The sequence below is a fragment of the Piliocolobus tephrosceles genome, chromosome 19 (assembly GCF_002776525.5).
Source record: "Piliocolobus tephrosceles isolate RC106 chromosome 19, ASM277652v3, whole genome shotgun sequence".
NCBI classification, from domain to species: Eukaryota; Metazoa; Chordata; class Mammalia; order Primates; family Cercopithecidae; genus Piliocolobus; species Piliocolobus tephrosceles.
In genome coordinates this window covers 4,430,048-4,446,345 of record NC_045452.1, presented here as the reverse complement: position 1 = coordinate 4,446,345, position 16,298 = coordinate 4,430,048, and the positions used below count along the sequence as shown (strand labels likewise).

Sequence of the window (16,298 nt, the reverse complement as noted above, 5' to 3'; positions counted from 1 at the left end):
AGACCGGTTCTGTCTGCCCTGGTTCCTCACTTAAGGAACAACCTAAAATAGAACCCAGGCTACCCCCAGGTTGCAGGAAGTGCCAGCCCCGTGGGGCTGGGGCCACAGAGCTGACCAGGCAGGGCTGCTGGGGCAGGGCATGGCATCTGAGCCCAGGACCGCAGGCTCTTGAGGGTGCTGAAGGGGTGTAAGGGATCCTTCTGGAATCTCTCCTCTCCCTGGAATCTCACAGCTTCCCTCTTCCACCTATTAAGCTGCCCCGCAGAGATCCTGGAACTTTCTCTGAGTCAAGGTAGAAAAGATGCCCTCCCCAGAGGTGCTGCCCTGGGGAGCAGCAGAGCCAGCTCCAAATTGAGGGGAGTGGCACTGTGGACTGGCCCCGCAGGTCAGTAACTGGGGACAGAAGGATCCCCTCAGGGCCACCCTAGTCAGCATCCAAGGCAGCTGCATTGCAGGTGGGACGGGAGGAGGGTCTGGGAGTGACTGCCCCCCTGGGGATGGCGGAGAAGGAGTCTGTGCTGCCCAGGACAAGGCCCAGGTGCGCTGGCGGGGACGGCGGTCCCCTGCTAACGTGTGGAGGCCGCTGCACACAGGGCCTGCCCTGCACGCTCCACAGATGCTTGCTGACCACTAGGGGAGAACCCCTTCCACACAGCAGAGGACACAACACAGGGGATGCTGAGCAGGGAGGAGCTGAATCCAAGCCCAGTCCTGCTCCAGTCCTTCCACGCCCAGCTCCCAGCTCTACAGCTGTTGCCCGCTGCCCACCCCAGGGTGCCTGCGGCTGTTGGCACCCAGGGGTGCAGCTCATGAGCACTTGCAGGTCATAGCGCAACGCCCGGCTTACTCAGGGGCAAGGCAGTTGCTGGGCTCCCAACCCTGGGGAGTCCACTGGGGAAGGGCATTCACGACATGCCCTCGTATGCAGGAGGTGCCACCACCATGGGCCTTTTGTACGTGACGCAGACAAGGTGACGAGTGTTCTCCAGGCCAGCTCAGTGCATTCACAATTACTGTAGTGGCTCACACCTGTAACCCCAAGGCTCTGGGAGGCAGAGGCAAGAGGATTGCTTGAGCTCAGAAGTGCAAGACCGGCTTGGGCAACACGGCGAAAAGCCCATCTCTACACAAACACACACACACACACGCACACACACAAAACCTGCTGGAGATAGTGGCACACACCTGTGGTCCCAGCTACTCAGGAGGCTGAGGCGGGAGGATTGCTGGAGCCCTGGAGGTTAGGGCTGTGGTGAGCCGTCATTGACCCCGTCTCAAAAACAACAAAAAAACAATGCACAGAAAAAACAATGGTTGCCTCTGGGTAGTATACTTTTTTTCTTCTTCTCTATTTTATACATCCTGACAATTATTTCCAAGATGATATATGCCTCAAAACAAACAAAACCCCTCCAGACACACTCCCCTTGTCCCTGGGGAAGGCATGTGTCTGGGGATATGTAGGGGCTTCCACTCTCCTAGGGGCAGCTCTGCCACGGTCTCTGAGGTCTTGTCATCTGTCACAGAACCCCAGTGGTTACAGGGCTCCCTGTCCCACAGCCCCAGGCCACACGGTGATGTGCTGTGGCCCAGGGGAGACCACCCTGGACTCCTGGTCAGGATCTTTCCACAAGAGGAAGTGTGCCTTGGGGTAGGGCCACAGGCTAGCTCAGAGATGCCCTCCTCTCCACAGCCAGTCCCAGGAGGCAGCTGGGTTCTGGTTTATGTGATGCCAGAGGGACGACAGGGAGGGGAGGGCAAGCTAGAAAAGCCCAAGCTTGTTGTTTCAGCCACTTTAATACATTCAAGAATATTTACTAGAACAACATTTAAAAGTATCGTCAGTCCACAGAAGCCTGGGATCAAGAGAAACAGAAATGCGACTGGCCCTTTTGCAGTAAAGCTTGTGCTTGAAGGGAGAAGAGGCAAAGTGGCTTCCTGGAGGCTTCGTGCCAGGTGCCACAGGACTGAGAGTATCTCCAAATGTCACCTTAAACATGTGTGAGCATCTATAGTCATTCCTAAAGCCCACAGTGTTCTAAGGATCCTATTAGATGAGGCAAAAGGCAATGCTTCTGGAACCCTCTCCCCTGCAGCTCTGCATGCAAACCTTCCCCAAGGAGGGGCCCGAGGTAAGCCTCTAGATAGGCAGGGCCAGGCCCTCCCCATGCCCACCTCTTCCCCTGTTGCTGACCTGACCCTAGGCCTGATGCTGGACCCATGAGACTCCCAGAGGGAAAACACAGATATAGCCCATCCATCCATGGCCACCTTCCTCTAGAAGATCCTGGGGACCCCTACCCCCCCATCCCATGATGCACCAGGGCTGGGCTCGCATGGCCAGCAAAGGATAAAGTTGGGAACTGCAGACCCAGGGAAGTCCCCTCATTCTTAGGGCAAAACAGCCCCTGAAGGACAAAATAAATAAACCAAACCATGACCAGTCAGCTGGATCTGGACAGGTGGACTGGCCTCTGTGAAGGCAAATGAGAGCAAAAATGGGAACTGAGGACACCGAAATGGAGAGACATATAAAAACAGGAATTCTCACACGAACATTAGTGGCTCATGCCAATAGCAGAGCTGGCCATCAACAGGAATAGCAACAAGAACACAACTCAGACGGGGGGACTGGGCCAGGCGTCTGCGGGGGTCTCTGGTATGCTCTGTGGCATGACTTTGCCTGCCTGGCCTCTCCTTAGCCGAAAACGGGCATTTCACCAAAGGGTATCCAGCTGGCAGCAGCAGCCTGAGCTCCCAGGCTGACGTCTGGGCAGGGCTGATGGGCAGTTCCCGGCCATCTGGTGACCAGGTGTGCTGGCAGCCGCACCCACATACACAGCCCCTTTCCTAATAACCACATTCTAGGCTACGCAGACACGTTAAACTCCTAGTCTAGAACATCGTGCTTGAATGCAGACCCCTCAGCCCACAGTCGGGCTGGATGGGCCTCCTGGGAGCCCCTGATTGCATCCAGTCTGTGGGGCAGTGACCCGCTTCCACTGGTGGCTGGTTTTCCTCATGGTGCTTTGCAGGTGCCACACACAGCTGTATTCTCAAAACTACAGGTCTTGTCTGGACATTGTTCAAACCAATAGCTACTATGTTAGGCACACGGGAGATCCCTATTCCCAAAAAGAGCTGTTGAGTTCCAGCCTGAAAGCATCTCCAGTGACCACCTTTAAATAAGGCTTTGGTTCAAACAGCATGCACCCAGCACCTGGGGAGGGTGGGCACGGGGGGCAAGGACCCAGTACCTGGAGAGGGCGGGCATGGTGGTGGGAGACAATTCAACCACTGAGCCCTGAACGAGGCCCCTGCCTTGGCCATGGAGGGCAGTGGCTGCCCTCACAAGAAGAGTTAAGGCACTTTCTTAAACTCTGGCCTAGGAGGATGATGTCTTAGTGACTCAGTGAGTTTAAATGACACTGCCTGGGCTCCCTAAGGTTGTTTACTTTTCTCCTATCTCCTGCTTCATTCCTTGCTCTCACCATGCTAAGGTACAGATCTCGTTTAGATTTCTAAGCTTATTGAAAGAATGTAACTTTGGTACTAACAGAACAGGAGCGACTTTTTCCAGTATTGCTCATAACAAAACAAAAATCTTAACTAGCAAAACTCCCTATGATGAAGAAATCTAAAGCCAGAGCTGGGACTCTAAACCCCTTCCAGGCTGGAAGACAGGTCGCAGTCTCCAGGCAAGGGGACCGTGGGACTGCTTCCTGCCAGAAAGCCCAGCTGCGCGAGAGCAGCAGCAGCACCCCCAGCCCCGGCCCGCCTGCACCACACCCTCTAGATACTCTCCTAGCTCAGGCTGAAAACGCCTGGATTGCGTCGGCCGGGACAGCCCTGTCAGGTGTGGGGCAGCTGACCCGTCTGTGGTGACATGCTCCTCTGAACTAGGACAGTGAAGGGCCCAGGGCACTGCGAATTGCCAGGCGCTGAGTCTCCTGCGTTCTCATGAGCGCTGGAACCCACCCCAGCCAATAGTCAGGAAGTGCCACGGCCGAGCCTTCATCAACCCCAGTGAGTTTCCCACAGAACTGAATCCCTTTTCCCAAGTTCAGCTGTGCATGAAGCCCTTTTTGTTTGGTGCCCTGGAGCACTAGTGTAGTTCAATATTCTTTTCAGAAGGAAAACTCCAGCAGCCACCGGCCTGTGGGATGTGTGCTGAGCCCACGTGACCTGAGTGGATGGGTCACGTGGGAGGGGCCCTGGTGGGAGCTGAGGGCCACACGGCTGAGTTCTGCCAATATGGAAGCCCCAAGCTGGAGGCTCACACGCTGCGGGGCAGCCCAGAGCTGGAGTTGCTGGAAGCTTTACAGGGGTGCGTAGCTAATGGCGTTGGTGTCGCTTGGTCACTGTGGAGGGGTACCCCCACTATTGGGGCGGCTCCTCCCAGCATGCTCAGGTTTCAAAGTACTTGTAGATCGCCGTCACGTACAGCATCACGTTCTGCCAATCGGGCCGTTCAGTCCGTACCATTTCATTAATGTCCTGACAGACAAGGAAGAGGCTTGGTTAGAACTGCAGGTCACCTCCAGGCTGTCCCAATGGGCTCCGCCACAGCAACATGGGGTTGGATGGGGCCTTGAAAGATTTTCTAGGACTAATTACATGTTTTTAAAGCTTGGTCAAGAGCACCTCCTCCCTGGGCATCAGCATTGTACCCAGGCCATCCACCCCAGCCCCAGAGCCACAGGCAAGGTGCCTCCCTGCTCACGGCTCTGCAGAACGGGGTTTCATCCAGTCTGGGCGGGGGAACTTCCTCCCTCCTCCCTGCACCCGCCTCTCTTCTTAAACCATTCCTTGGGAGGCCCTTCTGAGAGCCCTTCTCAGCCCCAGGCACTGGCCTAGGAGAATTTTTCTGTGTCGGGGGTTCCCAGAACCAACTCTGATGGCTTTCACCATGGGCAACAGTCTGAAATCATCCAAGACTCTGCTCTGTAACTGTGCTCTGCTGAACGCCAGTGACGTGTGACCGGTGAACTGATGTTGTAGGAAAACAAACTTGGGAAACCGTGGACCCGCCCCCATCCCACTCCAGTGTCTCACAGTCTTTAACACGCGACAGAAGGCCTCAAAAAGTGATACACTGCTGCTGCTGAAGGCGTGGGGAGTGTCCCAAGGGGCCGGCCTGAGAGATCCTTCCCTTCCCATGGATGAGGAGCACAGGACGTGCAGCTGAGCATGCAGGATCAGGAGGGCGCCCTTGGTGACTTGGTGCAGAAAACGAAAACCTGTCTGGTTAATCCAAGAATCTTGACTATAGGAGCTTTTGAGGGTGGGAAAAAAGGCCCGCTTTTTAATATACTGGGACTTTACACATGTGTTGTAAAATATTCAGGAATAGGGAAATATTTAACTTATTTTTCCCTGTACAACAGTTGAACAGAGGCCGCCCTAAAAAAAGCACATTTCCAGGGATTTAGATGTACCTGTGGCATGAACACTCTGAGTGAACATGGGTGTAAACACTTCTTCACAGCACCTCCAGTTGCTACAAGTTAGGGTAGGGGCCTGGGGATGAGGAGGTGGCCCTGGAGGGCCCCAGATCTAGGACTGTTTGGGGTTTGGCCTGGCCTGTGGGCTCTCCGCCCTTTCTGAACATCCCCTGATGGTCTGTGTGTCCCGTGTGATGCTGCAGCACTCAGTTTGCTTAATAAAAGTGTCTCTGGGTATAGAAGCTTTGGCTTTGGATTCAGACGCTGTGTTTTCTCCCGGAAAGTCGGGCTCGGCAAGGTAGAAGCGTGAGAGGCCTAAACCTGAGAACACGCCGGGTTTCCACACTTCTGTCCTGTGAGTGGTGGCTCCCCACACCATCACGAGGAAGTGCAGGAGCCTCTAAAGTCGCCTGCCTTGGCTGGGAGCTGCCTTGCTCTCTCCCTCTAGATGGACAAGGCAGATGGACCTGCTGGCGTGGTGTTTTTGACAGCGAGATTTATAAACGTGACATTTTTCTTCTGACCCAAGGGATTCCCTTATGGAAGAGGTGACTGCGAAGAGCCATCCCAGGTAAGGTTGGCTGGGCTCATGGTCTCAGGCCTCCCACTCTTTCAGGGGGATCCTCAGGGCGTTTCACATGAGATAAAGTGCTGGGCGCCAGGATGCAAGATCCTACATCTGCACCCACCCTTAATGGGACCCTCCCTTGGCCCCAGAGCACCCCGTAGCTGCCTTTTACCAGGCAGCCACACCACCCCACGCCCACGAGGATTCAGCTTAAACAGGACTGAACTCTTCGTAGCCAGAAGGAGGGCCCTGCCAGTGACTCAGGGGGACAAGGGCTCACCAGTGTGGATTTGATGCCAACACTTTCAGCTGCCTGGAAAGCCAGCATGAAGTTCCTTCTCTGTAAAAGAAACCATGTCACAGGAGTGCATGAACAAGGCACAGAGAAAGTCACATGGTCTCCACAACGGCCTGGGACAGATGCACCTGAAGGATGACACTTACCTCTACCTGATGCCACAACAAACCTATGCTGGGAGCCTGAGCTGCTGCGTCTGCACCAAGTACCCTGCACCAGGCCCAACCACCCTCCCCTCCCGACCTGCTGCAGAGTACCCACCAACACCTGTTCTCTCCTCACTCCTGAAGAATCCCACTTCTGACGCACCAATGCTATGGCGCCTGAACAAGCGCCCCCATAAGCTAGTTAGGAACACTCATCAAATGAGCTTTCCCCACAGGGATCTTCAAGGGTTGTCTGCAGAGCTGGGGGCTGACATGGGGGAAGCAGGGGACAGGGGTGGGAGCTGCGGGCCTGGATCCTCTCCAGTGGCCCTCTGGGCAGGGCTTCTCCCTGACCCTGTCCCCAAGGAACTCTCTGGATGAAACATCAAACCATGCCCTGGAGTGCACAGGTTGGTGTTTCTTGCCAGTTCTAAGGCCCACAGTGCAGAACGGGCCATGGAGTGACAGCCCTCCTCAAGGTGGCAAGAGGCTGGCCTGGCCTGGTCAGCACTGCCAAGAAGGCAGGAGCACTGCCTGACTACTCCTACCTTGTTGGCCCCCTCCTGGTGAAGCTCTTCACCCTAAATGTAGTCACTCAGGAAGGACTGGCTGCTCCCACCAGGAATGATATCACTCTGGCAATTCTGAACCAACCAAATACTCCACAGAAGGTGGGTCAGGGACTGGTGGGCTCAGCATGAATGACCTGATCCAGAATAAGACCCAGCTGGCATGAGGCAATCGCAAGCCAGCACTGTGGCATGTGACCTGCTGATGGCAGGCACTACCCTTGGTTCTCGGCCCTCCAACCCTGTGAGGTGGGTGCCAGGAGCTGGCCCTCCATGGCTTACCTTATCCTGGCTGTTCAGTTCTTGATACGGAATGTGAGCAGGGAGATACGTATGCAGGAGGGCACAGAAAGCCAGCCCATCGTTCCAGCTGCTGCTGAAGTTTGTAATGTCAATATTCTGAAGGAAAGGAAGAAAAACATGTAACCAACACATGCTGGGACCCTCTTAGGAGATGCCAAGGAGGACACAGGAGGCCTCAGATCCTGCACAGCCTCCAAAACACAAAACCAAACCCAGGGCAGGGCGGCCGTGTCCAAGGGCTACCTGGTACCTATGACTCCCCAACCCGTCCCACCCACCAGCTGTAGATGGCTGCCCCTGCGTGGTCACGCCTGGGCCTGGTATAACACGTGGCGTCTTGCTGACTTACTAGCTGTTGCATACAAAGAGAGGCCCCTAGGCTGCTGAAGCTGGCCTCTACCATGACCTGTTGGGGTGACAGTACAGACCAGAGGACATGGGTGGTAATCAATGACTGTTTTTTTTTTTTTTTTTGGTTTGTTTGTTTGAGATGGAGTCTCACTCTTTCACCAGGTTGGAGTGCAGTGGCGTGATCTCGGCTCACTACAACCTCTACCTCCCGGGTTCAAGTGATTTCTCCTGCCTCAGCCTCCCGAGTAGCTGGGACTACAGGCACGTGCCACCACACCCGGCTGTTTTTTTTTTTGTGGTTGTTGTATTTTTAGTAGAGACAGGGTTTCACCGTGTAAGCCAGGATGGTCTCAATTTCTTGACCTCTTGATCCGCCCACCTCGGCCTCCCAAAGTGCTGGGATTACAGGCGTGAGCCACCGTGCCCGGCCAGTAATCAATGACCTTTAAAGCACCATGTATTAAAATACAACTCATTCTCCATTGGTTGTTGAAGCACGTAAAAGATCCTCCAAGTCAGGTTGTATCTCAAAGTGTGCCCACACACGTGAAGACACCTTCTGCCCTTTTCATTGCGATGACACCTGCTCTGATGGATGGTGAGAAGCCGAGAGCGACAACATGGCCCCCTGAGCATTGGTCCAGGCCGGCACCACATGTCCTGGAGATTGCTGTAGTGTACCCCACCACACACTCGTGGTTAAAAAACGTTATCTGAAAACACAGGTTTCACTTAAAGATGTCTTTGATGAGGCAATTTATTGGTCTGATTAAATGCCTTGATCCTCTGTGAGTTGGTCTTGTTAGTATCTGGTATGGGGAGGTGGGATGTGTACAGGGCTCCTCAGCCCTGCAGGCTGTGGCCTCAACTCTGCCAGGGAGAAGCATGGGGCACAGGAGTGGGGCAGGGCTGTTCTGTTAAGAAAAGTTATGACTCAGCCTGAACTCCCAGATCAGGGACTCTAAGCAAAGGCTTGCAGTCCATCAAAAACCTCTGCAATTTGCTGCTAGGCACATGCCTGTGGTCCTAGCTACTCAGGAGGCTGAGGCAGGAGGATCCCTTGAGCCCAGGAGTTCAGGGCTGCAGCATGGTATGACTGTGCCTGTGAACAGCCATTATACCCCAGCCTGCCACCACAGTGAGACCCCCCATCTCCAAAAAAATACAAACCACAAACCAAAACACCTCTGTAACTGAAGGTGTCACCATCTGACTGCCCCCATCTTGCATTAGAAGCCAGTTAAGGCTGGCTGTGTGCTCTCCATGCCAACTCTTGGGGAACCAACTCGACTTTTTAAAATTTTTTGAGACAGGGTCTCTCTGTCACCCAAGCTGGAGTAGAGTTGGCTCACTGCGGCCTTGACGACCTCCTGGGGTTAAGCAATCCTCCTACCTCAGCCTCCTGAGTGGCTGGGACTGCAGGCTGGTACGTGCTACCGCGTCCAGCTAATTCTGTTTATTTTTTTGCAGAGATGGGGTTTTGCTATGTCGCCCAGGCTGGTCTGAAACTCCTGAGCTCAAGCGATCTCACCTCAGCCTCCAAAGCAGTGAGATTACATGTATGAGCCACTGTACCCAGCCTTGACTTTCTTTTAAGGGGTACCTTATTCCATATTTTAAAGTATTTGTAACTATAAAAGGAATATATAATTCAGATTTTATTTTTACTTTTTTTTTTTTTTTGAGACAGAGTCTCGCTCCGTCACCCAGGTTGGAATGCAGTGGCGCAATCTCGGCTCACTGCAAGCTCCACCTCCCAGGTTCACGCTGTTCTCCTGCCTCAGCCTCCCGAGTAGCTGGGACTACAGGCGCCCACCACCACGTCCAGCTAATTTTTTGTATTTTTTATTAGAGACGGGGTTTCACCGTGTTAGCCAGGACGGTCTCAATCTCTTCATGATCCACCTGCCTCGGCCTCCCAAAGTGCTGGGATTACAGGCCTGAGCCACCGTGCCCGGCCTTTATTATTAGGTTTTAAAGAGATAGGACCTCACTCTGTCTGCAGGCTGGAGTGCAGTGGCACACTCATAGCTCACTGCAGCCTTGAACTCCTGGGCTCAAGCCTCCCACCTCAGCCTCCCAAACTGCTGGGATTACAGGTGCAGTCCACCTTGCCTGGCCCAGAGTATTTTATCATATAAAATATTCTGCAACTCAGCTGGTATGTAGCCTTTACCCTTATTTGCAAGAGTCCTTATGAAGATGAATCTACACATTTCAATTTTCCTAATTCATACTTTATGCAGACACCACAAGCTGAAAAAGAACACCTCCCCACCACCCTGTCCCACTTTCATTATTTCACACCACCTTCAACTGAACCAAGAGCCAGCTTCCTAGGTGACTGAGAAAGCCCAGATTTTACTATTCAAGGCAAACCGTCCAGCTCCTGAGGAGCATTTTATCCTCCTTCCGGGAACGAGTGATTCACAGAACAACATTAACACTATGATTATCATTATATTATTAACTATATCTGTATAGAGTCTTACAAAGCTTACAAAGCACTTTACGAATCCTGACCCCTCTTTATATACTGTTAGGACCTAACACCAAGTCAGGGACCTGTGGCTCAGAGACAGGGGCAGGTGGAGACCATGGGAACCCAGGCTCGGAACTGCAAGGATGTGTCCAACCCAGCGAGGACCCAAGTAAAGCAGGCTGGGCAGGCCGCCCCCACGAGGGAGAACATCAGTTCAGTCTCACAGCTCTAGGCGGGTGTCCTCACAAAGCAGCAGACCACGTGGAGGAGCACGAGGCTGACTTCTCATCACCTGTATCATCAAGATGTATTTATTGTCTGGCTCCTGACTGCACATACCCAGAACGCTCCAGTGGCTGTGCAAAGCATGAGCCTTCCAAAGGACAGCAGCACCAAGAGTTACTTTCACAGGCCATTTCCTCTCATTGACCTGACCATCTGCTGCTTCCAGCTTCTCTGATACGACCCAGAGACACTGTTATAAACTGCTGTGAGGAAAGTGACCAGATTAAGGAACAAGGAAATGCAAACCTGCCCAGAGTCGCAGGGGAAGGTGGCAGCAAGCCTGTGGTGGTTGGTGTACCAACAGTCTGATCTGGCTACCTAAGTGTGTGCCACCAGGCATTCACTGACATCAGCCCTCCCCAAATACCTGGCCCAGGTGAGAATCCTCTCTGCCTCAGGAGTAGTTCTCACACTTTCTGGCCACGAAGATGCAGTCCTGAGAGTAAGACCTGCTACATTCCCAAGAGGCCTGGCCCGCCCTCCACGCGGCTCTCTGCTCTGGCCATGATTTAACAGTTACCACCCCATAAAGGGTTCTGAACACCTAACGAAGAAGCTGCCTTGCGGCAAACAGGGCTTGACAGTTACTGCTGACTGAAGACCCCTGAACACATGCACATGCATGCAATCTCATCTCTTTGATCTCATCGGAATCTCAGAAAGCAGCTCTTTGAGGAGGAAACTAGGACCAGGGGGGAGCGCTAGGCAGGCGGCAGGGAAGACAGGACAGGACAGGAACCCTTGCCCCAGGCATCCTGTGAGCAGTACTCACTTTCACTCTCACAGTCACCCAGAGCAGTCTGGAAGGAGGGTGAGGCTCCGAGAGGCCAAGACGCTCACCCAGGCCACAGAGCGGGTCTATGGGATCATTCAAAGTGAGATGTATTATAGGAGGATGGGCCTGCTTTCCTTTAGTCGTCTAGGTAAGATTTCCTAATGCTCTGTGCACCTTTCCACAGTGAAGTAAGTCTAGAACTGGGGTACGGAGAAGAGGCAGGAATGAAGTATGCAAGACATGGAGAATGGGATGGGACTCACTTGCTCCATAATTGGCAGGGCCCACTACAAAACGAAAATGCAAAGTCCCCTTGCTCAAAATGCAAAGGAAAAAGTCTATCAAAGGTACTAAAAAAAGAGCCAGGTTTAAGGGACTAAGTGGTTGATGAAAGAGGCATCCTTGCAGGGAGAGGAGGCCAGGAAGCTTCTTAATAACGTGTGGAGCTCTGTGCGAGGCCAATGGCAGCGCCTGGCCCTCAGAGGTCACACTCACTTCTGGAGGAAAACAAATCTTCACTTCCTGCCACAGCCGCCCCTTCTGCTCCCTGAAATGCAGGCAGCTCTGGCAGGGTCGCGGACGTGCCTGGCCTCACTGCCTCACAGCGCCTGGAGGCAGAGGCTCCTGTGTCCCATCCGCCTGGCTGTGGGAGGCCCTGCCTTCCCCCTCCACTTCCTCAAGATAAACCCAACACCACGCCAGGGAAGAAGCTGCTGCTCCAGCACCCCCGCCCCACCTGGAACCTCTGGGAAGAGAGGCTTCATTTACAAAGCATGCCACAGTGACCTGAACCGGAGGAAAACAATGGCTCCTTCAGTTCCAGGCTGAGGAAGTTCACGTTTGAGTACCTGACAACAGAAATTTCCTATCAATACAACTAAAGCCCAAAAAGAAGGCTGGTTGGGGGCCCCACCTCCCTTAACCCTTGGTGGGCTGGAGGGCAGCCAGGCCAGGCTGCTCCACATGGCTCCAAGGCACCCTATGTGATAAGCTGGAAGTCAGAAAGTGGGGAGTCCAAGTGAAGCCTGAGCGCCTGCTGGCTGCTCTGCCTCCTCCCGCATCCAAAGAGATCATGTGGGGAGAATGAGCCAGGCTCTGAAAAACGCGTTCCTCCAGGGAAGTGAGGAAGAAGCCCGCAACCCTCTGCTCCCAACATCACTGGCTGTTGCATGGTTTGAAATGTTCCAGGCTGAAAAGCCTAACTGCTAGTGAAGTCATATTGACTAAATATAAGAACAACGAAGCTGGGTTTTCGGAAGGCACGGTGCAAGAACACCAGGCAGGAAGCTCCCCTCCACATGGCTACCACAGCCTGTTAATATTATGACAGGATCAGTATCTTGGAGAGGAAACACATGAAATGACAGAAAATCGCATGGAATCACCAGAGAAATGGCTTCTCCCTTCCTCAGCCAGTCAAGACCCTTGTTCTGCAGGTGTGAACAGCACCCAGCGAGGCCTCCTCCACCCCCTACCTGCCAGCCGCCACCACTCATACAACCCGCCAGCTATTCCCAAACCCAGACCACAGTGGGCTCCAGGCTGCCAGGGGAGCACAGGGAGAGGCGAATGATCCCACAGACCAGCTCTGTGCTTGGCCTCTCGGAGCCTCGGCCTCCTTCCAGACTGCTCTGGATGACTGTGAGAATGACAGTGAGGTACCACTCACAAGACGCTTGAGGTAAGGGTTCCTGCCCCACCTTCCCTACTGCCTGCTTAGCACTCCTCCCCTGATCCTGGGGCCCTCATCAAGTGTCTGCAGGTGGCCCCCAGACCTGCCTCTTGCCATCTGTCCCTCATGCCTCTGCTCCATGCCTGGACCCCACAGAAGAGCCTGGGAGCAGCCTGGTGCTCTGTCTCCATCTGCATGAGGTCTGGAACTAAATTTTCTGTTGCTTTCTAAGGTGGCAACAGGTACAGGCAGGTGAATCTGCCTGCGGATTGGTGGCCCCTGGAACTTGTGATCCCTACCTTCCCAGGAAGGCTAAAGTTACCCTGGATCTTCTTGCCAATTGAGGAAAAAAGCTAAAGCTTTTATGTCTTGGATAAGAACAACTCACCACCACCAGTATGAATCTTGGCGGCAGGGGTTTGAGCCAGGTTTGACACTTCCTGGGCACACCACCCTGGCTCTCTTGGACTTCAGTGAAGCGGGTGTGCAAATCCCAGCCCACACAAGATGATGAGTCCTCAACCCCTTCTGAAACTGTGATGTGCTTTACACATGTAAGGTATTCTTTTTTTTTTGAGACGGAGTCTCGCACTGTCACCCAGGCTGGAGTGCTGTGGCGCGATTTCAGCTCAATGCAAGCTCCGCCTCCCGGATTTAAGCAATTCTCTGCTTCAGCCTCCTGAGTAGCTGGGACTACAGGCACCCGCCACCATGCCCGGCTAATTTTTGTATTTTTAGTAGAGATGAGGTTTCTCCATTTGGTCAGGCTGGTCTCGAACTCCTGACCTCAGGTGATCCGCCCGCCTCGGCCTCCCAAAATGTTGGGATTACAGGTGTGAGCACCGTGCCCGGCCTGTAAGGTATTTTTAGGCTTTAGTTTGCTTACTGTAGAGGAGAGAGCTGCTGTGTTGCAGATGGCATGAATCCAAACCAGAACACCAATACGCAACAGAATCACTGAGAATGTCCCTAGGCTGCTCCTTCCTGGAGCCCTGCTCTTAGGCATGTGGCCCCAATTCTGCTGACCCTTATCATATTCATGTGATCTGTAAACTTCCACCTGCCTCCACTGCTCCATGTGTTGCTGCACATGGAGCAACACCAGTGCCCTGGTGTGTGGTTCCTTCCTTCCCTCCCTCTCCCCTTCTCTCTAAGGGGCTTTGGACGAGGAACTCAGATAACAAACTAGCTCGAAATCCCAACTGCTGGAAGTTCTCACTCAAAACACAATGGTAGGAAACATGCTCTACAATCACTTGTTTCAAAGCCATTTGGATGCCATGAGGCAGAGCTTTCCATCCTGACAGGAGGGCCATGGCCGCCCAGTGTGTGGATGTGTTTCCTGCAGGCCTGCAAAGGTCTTACTGGGATTGGCATACAAACAGAAGAATGAAGGGCCTGGAGTCCCTGGAGTGTTCTTCCACTAACAGTAACGGGAAACCTCCACCTTGGAGAGGAGACACAGTGACACCCTAAAATCTGTGGCCCCAGCATGGAATCCACAGGTGGACGTGGCCATGGTCACAAATCTAGGGACAGCCTGTGGGAAAGGGCAGAGGGCCTGGGGATGGGCTGCTCTTTTTGAGGACTCATTTGCACACTCAATGAGTCCTCACCTGGGGTTTCCTGGGTGGGCATCTTGTTGGACAGGGCTGACACACAGACTTGACAAGGGCCAGGGCTCAAGGAGGTTTAAAGGGAAGTGTGGCTGGACTGGGGTCAGAAGAACAGCCAGGAGCAGGGGGAGGAAAGTCAGAGGCCAGCTGGTCAGTGGCTGCAGAGGTCCTTATCAGGTTGGGCTGGAGTGGTGGGTGGGAGAAGGAGTGCTCCGGAGATACTTGGCAGCTAAAGCAGACTAGACTTGGCAACAGACTGGCTATGAGGAGGGAGAGCGCATGCAGTGCTCGGGATGGGCCTTTGGCTTCTGTGGGCAGAACCAGACGCTGGTGGTGGCCTTCACAGGGGCAGAGCTCACTGGAGAAAGGTGGGCGTTGAGCAGATGAGGGGTGTGTTTCTGTCACCTTAAGTTCAAGATACCTTGGAGAAAACCAAAGGTGCTTGGTGGTACTGACACGTGAGTCAGAAGAGCAGTGCAGAGAGACAGAAAGTGCGGCATCATCAGAGTCCTGTGTGGGATCCCCTAGGGATGGTCACAGTAGGCCATAAGCAAGAAGGAGGCCTCGGATCCAGCCCCTCAGAACTCCAACAAGTAATGGCCATGCTGAGGAGAACAGCCTTTAATGGAACACAGGGAAGGGCTGGGGGTTGGGGGAAAAAAACCGGAAGGCAAAGGAAGAGTGTATTTAAAACAGGAGAGAGTGGTCAATGCAGCAGTGATGTGGAGAGGCCACAAGGACTTCCAATCTCCTGCAGTTAGAAACATATGAGTTGCCATGAAGCATTAGGAGCAACGGCGAATAAAGAGAAGAGCAGTCACAAATCAGTTCTGTGTGCTTTTTAAAAAAGAGAGGGAGTCTCTCATGTTGCCCAGGCTGGGCTTGAACTCCTGGGCTGAAGGGTTCCACCTGCCTCAGCTGCCCAAGCAGCTGGGACTCTGGGCGCGTGCCTCACAAATCAGATTTTCAGAAGCCAGAAGAGCATGAAATTAGATGGGCTATAATGGCGTTACAACTTTCACAGATACCCCTTCTTACGAGTTTATTTCACAGAGCTTGCCTAGAAATGGCATTTCTATTTTGTAAAAGTGGCGTTTTCAGTACATAAGGAAAGTCCTTATCTTCCAAGGGTTTCCCTCTGAGAGAAGGCCATTTATGTTTTGCTGAAGAGCGGAGGGGCTGGAGGGTCAACGGCCTTCTACTCTGCACTTATGTCCTGATTCCTATAGAGACAGCTTCTGGTGGAGGCCAGCAGAGCCCTTTAAAGTAAACTATTCTTAAAGCCAAAACTCACACTTATTAGAGGGGAAAACGCACACTAATGGAAGGAATTTCTATTGTTCACTATTCATGAGCAATGGTGCCAATCTCTCTAAGAAGAAAAAAATTGACCTTTAAAAAATAACAGAGTCATAGAAAACATATTACTTACTAATTATAATGCACGTTTCTTACTGAGGAATTCAGATTTTGCATTTAGTTTTTTCAGGTCATTTTAGAGATAATTCTATGTTTGGATTAGGGTCGACAAAACAAGAGAGATGACATGTGCCAGAACAAACTTTCAAAACGGCCTCTGCACAGACTCAAACGAGAAGCACTGCCCCATTTTCTCCTAAGGGCACACGTCCTTCATCCAGGAAATGTCGACTAAGAGATGTGACAGGGGACAGACAGGGCCTGTTTCACAGTGCCATTTGCTGTCCTTTCTACCCTCATAAAGACTCCTGACAGCCTCGCCCCTCCAAGGGACTGGCTGGGTGGTTTCCACTCACTGCTTTTTGACCAA

At 53.0% G+C, this 16,298-nt stretch overlaps 1 protein-coding gene across 1 annotated transcript in view; it reads right to left on the bottom strand.

Annotated features, from left to right (window-relative positions):
• Positions 1–1,297: 1,297 nt before the first annotated feature.
• Positions 1,298–16,298, bottom strand: part of SPECC1L (sperm antigen with calponin homology and coiled-coil domains 1 like) — a 94,663-nt gene continuing 79,662 nt past the window's right edge. Inside the window, exons 11-13 of the mRNA XM_023197830.2 lie at positions 7,308–7,424; positions 6,293–6,352; positions 1,298–4,497 (exon numbers count right to left, since the gene is read on the bottom strand). Coding sequence (XP_023053598.1) covers positions 4,408–4,497; positions 6,293–6,352; positions 7,308–7,424 — 267 coding nt within the window. The 3' untranslated portion in view covers positions 1,298–4,407. The remainder of the gene's footprint in view (positions 4,498–6,292; positions 6,353–7,307; positions 7,425–16,298) is intronic.